This window comes from Perca fluviatilis, chromosome 4 (genome assembly GCF_010015445.1).
Source record: "Perca fluviatilis chromosome 4, GENO_Pfluv_1.0, whole genome shotgun sequence".
Taxonomy (NCBI): domain Eukaryota; kingdom Metazoa; phylum Chordata; class Actinopteri; order Perciformes; family Percidae; genus Perca; species Perca fluviatilis.
This window is the reverse complement of record NC_053115.1, coordinates 32,615,665-32,623,765: the sequence shown is the minus strand read 5'-3', so window position 1 is coordinate 32,623,765 and position 8,101 is coordinate 32,615,665. Positions and strand designations below refer to the sequence as shown.

Sequence of the window (8,101 nt, the reverse complement as noted above, 5' to 3'; positions counted from 1 at the left end):
GTCACAACTGGTAAGATATGACGCTGATATAGCCATTTTGTTTTTATGTTGGGCCCAAAAAGTGGGTATTATTAAAAAAAAAAAAAAAAGTGCCTTTAACTCTTCAAGAGAGACAGTGGGTCAAGAAGAAAGCCCACGGACTTCAGGTAAAGTTCTGTAAGGAGGCCATGTTGTATGTCCACAAAAAAAGAACAACTCCTCATCAGCATTATAGCCCACACCACACCTAAAAACAAAACACAGCAGCTCACACATTTTAAATCCACCAAACAAACAAACTGAACATCCGGGAAACGAAACCTGATCTGCAAAAGACGTGGAATGTCTTATTTCTTTTCTTCCGCCCTTCAAACCCGGTAATGATGGAGGAGTAAAAAGCGACAGGATTGGTGGATGCAGCCAGCAAAGGAGAAATGTAAACCGCTTGGTTTTGTTGCATCGGGGGGGTTGAAAACTGAACGCTCCCCTCTTGTTTTTTTTCTTCCTTTCTTCAATGACAGCAGGAGCCAGCCAGCCAGCCAGCCAGCCGGGCGGTGCGGAGCGGCGCGGTGCGGTGCTGTGCGGTGGGAAAGCTTCCACCGGTACGAGAAGGATTTCCCGGCAAGTCTGCGGTAAGGACAACAAACAGAACAACACCACCACCTAGATTAAACAACAGGCAATGTGCGTGGGGGCTCAAATCAAAGCGATTTACCAAGAAGAAAAAAATTGCACACAATACACAATGGTGTTGCCCGGGGCTGCCGCGATAGCTCTCAGACAAACCCGGGAGAGACTCGCTCGGGTTTTGCTGCTTGCTTGACAGCTGCAGGGCCAATGGAAATATGCATGGAGCCAGCTGCGCTAGGCTGCAGCCAATGGAAAAATGTGAAATGCTGAGCTGCTACTGGGTCCGAATGGTAATAGGTTAGGGTGGCTGCAGCAGCCACACCGCCGCCGCCGCTGCTGCTGCTGCTGCTGCTTAACTTCCACCAAAAAAAATAAATAAATAAAAAGAAGAAGCTATTTGTGTTTTGGCTGCTGCAGTGGCCATTTTAGTTAAGAAGCGCCCTTTTAACTTTTGGATGCGGCTTGTCTTTGTGGAGACGTGTGTGTGTGTAGGGAATAGTGTGTGTTTGGTGTCTAGACTGGACTGTGGTGGCAATACAGTACAGAACTCCCGGCATCCAGACTGAATAAACTCCGCGGAGCTGCTAGCTTTATGTGGATTAAATAGATATTGCACACAGTTCCACTCCTCCTCCTCTTTTCATCCCTCCTCCTCCTCTTTCCTCTCCCCTCCCCTTCAACTCCCCATCTCTCTCTCTCTCTCTCGCGCTCTCGCTCTCTCCTCTCTCCCCTCCCTCCCCTGCCTGCTAATTTTTTATGCATTTTTCTAAACTGTCATGGCGATTTTGTGTCCTTGGAAATAAAAAGCGCCAGTGGTTTTTTCGGGCTAACCGGGATGATGTCTCGCCGGTGAGAGCGTGTGTCCGGTGTCTGGAGCAGGTGAGCAGTCCGCCGGGGAGGGTTTTTCGGTGCGGAGATGTCCCCGAGAAGGAGTTTATGAGGCTGCCCACACGTGTAACGTTAAAGTAGAGGGCTGTTATGTATTTACAACAGCGATGCAGTGACATTACTGAGCTAGCGGAGAAGGCTAGCTCGGTAGCAACGGGTGCTAACGTGAAATAGGACACAGTGTCTCCTTTTCTCTGCCCGTGTGTGTTTTGTGTTTTTCATCCCGTTGTGCTCGCCCGGAACTTCTTCCCCCCCCCCCCCTTTCCTAGCTAGCTCTTCCCAACTTGTGGCAATCCGGTGGCTTGCAACGTTCAAGCTAGCTGTGTGTTAGCCCCTGCGTCTGCTAGCATTGATTATATAGCCTCAGAGAGGTGTAAGCTAGGTTGTTAGCCAGTTAGCCTCTCTAAACATGTGTAGCTGTAGCAGCCAAGCATGTGTGTGGGCATACAATGAGTCATGCACATTGAGTCATGAAGTGGTGGCGTTTGTCCGTCTATACATGGGCTTTCATCTGGCCAGGTGTGACAGTCCCTGGGCAACAGACAAAAGGGTGTGCTAAGAGCTAACCCCAGTCTGTCTTGATGGGAAATTGTATGAATTGTGAATGTGAAAAATAAGTTCAAGTTGAACAGTTTCCCTCAATATACTCAGACTTTGTCCTCCGCATATTTTTTCTCTCCCTCAAATCTTCTATATTTGGCACAGCAATCTGTAGATGGGGAATGTGTTGAATTTCCTCTCATCTGGTGCTTTTGGTTTGTAATGACCTCAAAAGGGTTGCTGGTTCGATTCTGCTCAGGATGACAGCGTCTCATCAACGTGACCCAGTGGTTAAACCCCTCACAGGGGGATGTGGTGTCCAGCTCTGCTTTGGTCTTGTTATGTTGTTGCATGTGGACCATTTATTTAATTTATTTAAAAAATAATTAAGAATCATCTGCAGTATTATGTGGCATTTCCATTAATGCACACCTTTCCTCTGCTGATAATTTATTTTTGCAATCATACGTGTGTTTTCAGTACTTGGTCATTTTTGTTTAAATATTTGACAAATACCCAGTTTTAAACAGCTAAAGTACCACGCCAACTCTCTGTGCATTTCTTTACAGCCTTTTGTAATAATTATATTGTAGGGTGCAAATGACCCCTTCCTGGCATTTAGCAAAAACTGAATTACTTAATGTTTTAACTTGAGGCAAGAGTGTGGCACTTAAAATCTTCCAGTCATAAAGGGGAAGATTTCAAGGATCCACCTGTTCGAGCAAAAACATTACGTTACCTTTTTTTTTGTTGTTTTTTTTTCCTACATTTTGAAGTGAAGTAACGTGTGCTCATCTCCTGCACTGATTGCCAAAAATTTGAATCAGTGTAATCAGTGTTTAACAATTAATCTGGATAGATAAGCAATTACATCTACTCTCCCTGGCCAGTTTTTCTAGGAACACCTATACAATTTAATTAAATTCAATACAACTGATCTGTCACAAGTTCTACATTGAGGAAGATTATAATGTTCAGTTTTTGTTGACAATGTCTTGAGTTTTTCAACAAGCCTCTATGTTAATTATTGGGGTTGTAGTTAGGGGTGGTGTTGAACTGGACTCCATTGTACCGACATGTGTTTGTAATGTTCTTCTCCCCTCATGTTTTTAAATAGGGTGGGCAAAACATCCGAAACACCTCACAATATACGGCAGTCCAGTACAACACCAGTGCAAACTACAATCTCAATAATAAACATGTAGGGCCTAGTTAAATTATACCTCTCTGACAGTGCCAATCAAAACATTATTATCTTTGTAAAAGTAGAGTTTATGCCTAACCTGTTGTATTGGATTGCATTAGATTTTAGAGGTGTACTTAATGAAGTCTCATAAGGTCAAATAAGGTATCACATTGCCAGTGCCTGACTGAGCCTCGGTGCCGCTGCAAAATAGCTTCGGGAAGGAACTGGTTTTGGGGGTAACGTGTACGTTCAAAAGTTGTTTTAGTTGTGCGACAGAAAACTCAGATTGGACAGATAGTCTAGCTAGCTGTCTGGATTTACCCTGCAGAGATCTGAGAACAACACAAAGAAAGCGGAAGTTAACGGACATCCGGCCCAAATGAGGGACATCTGGCAGGAATTTCCGGCGCAACGGAGCAGTCACGGAAGTGGGAACGTCGTGGCTATAGACTAAGGTGTACCTAATAAAGTGACCACTGAGTTTATCTGCAGCAAGTATTACAGGTGCATTTTAGTAAAGAGAAGCTCCACTGGTTGAAACTATTCATGTAGTAGCACTGCAGTGAAATGAAAACTACCTGTTTCAGTATCAAAAGCTGCATTTCCACCAAGCAGTCAGGTTTAGTCTGTACCACATTAGAATTGGTTATTTTTTGGGTTCCATTATCAAAGGTTGTGGATGGTACCAATAGAATCGCTCCATTCCATCCCGTTTTTTCGTTACTCCTCTGTTGAGGTACCTAGCATATTGATCCGATTTTAGTAAAGGTGGAGCTAGAAACTAGGGATGCTAATTAGATTAGTTTTTCTGACCGATTGCCAACCAACGTTACGATACATTATACTTTATCGTCCCTTTTTAGGGAAATTTGTTTTGGACTCCAAGCTGAACACACAAATAATGTTTTGGAAGTTTTAAGCAAAACAATACAGCACCAATTGTAGCAGTCACAAAAATAGATTGCACATTGAGTATTGCACACATATTTCCCTTACCATGAAACTATTGCACAATATCTAAAGCCTCAAGTAGCATTGTTTTAAAGGTGCCGTGACATGAAAATATAATTTAGAGTTTTTTTATATATTTCTTTTAATTTTTTAACATTAATATCTTCCCCCAGCCTGCCTATGGTCCCCCAAGTGGCTAGAAATGGTGATAGGTGTAAACCGAGCCCTGGGTATCCTGCTCTGCCTTTGAGAAAATGAAAGCTCAGATGGGCCGATCTAGAATCTTCCCTTTATGACGTCATAAGGGGAAAGGTTACCTCCCCTTTCTCTGCTTTGCCCGCTGCCCACAGCTGCCCAGAGAATTTGGCCCGCCCATGAGGAAATAGAGCTACAACCGTCGCCTTCATTTTGGCTGACCTGACTTGCTGGGTCGGATCGCGGGCAGTCGGACTCAATGACCAATCTGATTGGTGGAGTGCTAATCTGGAAATAACGAGCGGGATGAGTGACGAACGCTTCTCAAAATCTGACAAATCTTTTAAACACCTTTTGTCGATCTGGAATGAAGACAGATTCAGCAACTGCATGGCCTATTTCTCGCTTAAAATGTTTTCAGGAACACGTTTCAGTGAACTATTTTTGTAAAATACCAGATTGTATTTCGGACAAGCCGCCATTACTATCGGCTGGAGAAGCCAGACTAACGTGTAGGGCTTTGACTCTGAACTTCGTTATTCGAATATCATTAGAATATAAAAAAAAATGATATTCGAACGAATATTAGCCAGCCCTTAATATTCAAACCTGTTATGGCCATTATTTTTTGTAAATGCGTTTCCTTGTAAACGTTTTCAGTTCAGATTCCGAGGCTTTTTCACGCATTTCAAAATGTAACTACAGCGGGGCGACGACGTTCTCGCCGTCGGTCGCGTAGCGGTGCATTTCCTCCCGAATTCTCAAAGAAGGCAGGCGGGCCCAGGGCCAGGCCAGCTCAGCGGCGTCTTTCTCCGCGTGCGCTGTCTCTCCTACCTACACCGGGCGCCGCACTTCGTCCCTTCTCCCTTCCTACCTGCCTGCTCAGTGCTGCTGCACATGAGGAGAGAGCACAGAGGGGGGGGGGCGGGGCTGCTCCTCAGTCACACAGCAGAAGAGAAAGGGACGTTTCGGCGGCCACAGGAGAGAAATACATTACGTGCTGGTTCCGACAATACTGGCGACTCTTTTATTTTACAGAAAGTCGCTGTCTTTTCTACAGAAAGTTGCCAGATTTGTCGCTAGTCGCTTTTGTGAAAAAAGGCTTGGCAGCACGCCAACACACACTGGCTCGACGCACACACCGCAGCACAAGAATAAACATCAGACCACTTACGTAGGCTACGGTGAAAGCTCCGAACTTCCTGTCGAAAGCGCACTGTTTGTGTTTAATCCAGGGTCTGACTTAATTTTTTTTTTTAAACTGCAGGCATTTAATGGTCAAAATATTATGAATAAATATTTAAATATATTCAAATATAAATTATTAATATACAAACGAACTTCGAATATGATTTTTGGACAAAAGTCAAAGCCCTACTAACGTGACACATTGATTATGTAATATGCCTGAGCAGTATTATTTTTTTTTACATTGCGATGTCTGTGAGAGCAACAGGAACACTGCAAATTGCAATTGAACAATATAGTGGCACAATACCGCTTTATAAAAAACAATAACTAGCAAAGTTAGCTTTTTCATGAGTAATCCTAACGGCAAACTTTTTCATCTCTCTAATAAATAATTTAGTACAACTTAATAAACATATGTATTTTAAAATATTTATTGGGCATTTTTGGCCTTTTATTAGACCGGACCGCTGAAAACAGGAAAGGGGGAGAGAGCAAGGGGGAGTGACACAAATCAAAGGGACAAAGGTTGGAATTGAACCCCCGGCCGCTGCGGCAAGGACTGAGCCTCTGCTCTTGGGGTGCACACCCCACCAGGTGAGCCACGTGACCCAGGCGCCCCATACAACTTAATATTAATTACATTTTTGGTTGCAGGTTTCACAGTGAATGACAATCACAATCATGCTTAGAGCAGACTTGGTAGTTTTTGATATAAGAGAAAAGCAGACGCTCTAGCTGTGCCCCAATTCCACACAATCTGACGTCAATCAAACTGCAACTTAAGAATGTCACTGCCAATTCAACTTCTCAAAGAGATGACAACATTGTTTTTTAAAAGTAATTTTTTTTGGTTTCGGAGGTGTTCATTGAGTTGCTTCGCCGCCATCCACAGTTCTACTTTTCTGCAGCTGTGATTAGCTCCTTTTTGTTTCCTTTGTGCATCGCATCAACAACATGCATATTGACTGTTTCAAGTATACCCCCTGAAAGAATGCCAAAATTATATAATTATGCTATGTATTCAACAACAACAAAACAGATGCGCGAGATAAAGCTGTTTTCACACATAACGGGCAATTCACTTCTCGTTCCTCGCTAAAAGTTCAAATCATTTTTGACTTTAGTTGCGCAACCTTGCCCCTATTTTTGCCTGTTGCTGAGTAACGTACATTAACATAATACATTTAATTTATATAGCGCTTTTCACGAACTCAAAGTCGCTTTACAGTGTAGGTATAGATAATAATGACAAACAAAACAAGATAAGATTCAGGCACAGCTGAAAAGGGGAGGGGCGTGGGGCTAGGGATAGGCAGAGGTGAAGAGGTGGGTCTTGAGGAGAGACTGGAATATGGTGAGGGACTCAGAGGTGCGGATCTCTTGGGGGAGGGAGTTCCAGAGCCTGGGAGCTGCCCTGGAGAATGCTCTGTCCCCAAAACTGCGGAGGTTGGACTTCTGGATACAGAGGAGACCAGCTGAGGTGGCTCTGAGGGACCGTGAGGGTTGGTACGGGGAGAGGAGATCAGTGAGGTATGAGGGGGCCAGATGGCGGAGTGGTTTGTAGGGGAGGACCAGACATTTTGTAGGTGATCCGGTGGGAGATAGGAAGCCAGTGGAGTTGTTTTTAGGACTGGAGTGATGTGGAGCGGGTGATGGGTCGGGCGGCTGAGTTCTGGACCAGTTGGAGCCGGTTGATGGTGGTAGAGCTGATGCTGAGGAGAAGTGAGTTTCAGTAGTCCAGTCGGGAGGAGATGAAGGCGTGAATGAGTCTTTCAGCAGTGGGGGGTGTGAGAGAGGGGTCTGACTTTGGCGATGTTGCGGAGGTGAAAGAAGGAGGTTTTAATGACATGACTGATGTGGGTCTCAAGGGAGAGGGTGGATTCAAAGACCACACCAAGATTACAGGCCTGGGGAAATGGGGAGACAATGGTGCCGTCGATGGTGAGAGTGATTTTGCGGAGTTTGGATTTGGAGCCTATAAGGAGGAATTCTGTTTTATCGCTGTTGAGTTTGAGGAAGTTGTGTTGCCATGGTCTCATGAATGTAGCATACCCGTAGCAAGCTCCCTAGTAACTAGCGGTAAAAAAAAAACGTGGAAGAGGAGCTCCGTGCTACAGAGCAGCGATTGCCAGTTGTTTAAGCCGCTACAGACCTCTGTCACAGCTCGGTCGTATCAGCGTTTAGTAGAAGTGTTGAGCCGCAACAGAGCTCCTCAACACCGCCTCTGGTGCTCCGCGTGGTGCTCCGTCAGGTCAGCTGTAGTTGGTGGTTCAGTTATCCGAGAATAGGTGACTGTCAGCCGGGTACAGAGCACCGCGAGCTGCCGGTCATTTCAGCGGAGATTACGGTTATTAAGTAAGTAATGAAACGACTAGTTAACCTCTTAAGCCCTAGGCCTTTGGCTCAGGCCCAGGCCCCTACTCGAAAATTATTTATCCAAAAGGAATGGAGTATATCTCTGCAATTAGAAGGTCTATTTTAATGATCTTGGTTTCATAATAAAGGTAACACTTGTGAGATTCATGTAGAGGTGTAAGCATC

At 44.6% G+C, this 8,101-nt stretch overlaps 1 protein-coding gene across 1 annotated transcript in view; it reads left to right on the top strand.

The window, feature by feature from the left end:
* The first annotated feature begins 240 nt into the window (after positions 1-240).
* chd6 (chromodomain helicase DNA binding protein 6) overlaps positions 241-8,101 on the top strand; it is a 167,259-nt gene continuing 159,398 nt past the window's right edge. The window contains exon 1 of the mRNA XM_039797126.1: positions 241-611. Coding sequence (XP_039653060.1) covers positions 394-611 — 218 coding nt within the window. The 5' untranslated portion in view covers positions 241-393. The remainder of the gene's footprint in view (positions 612-8,101) is intronic.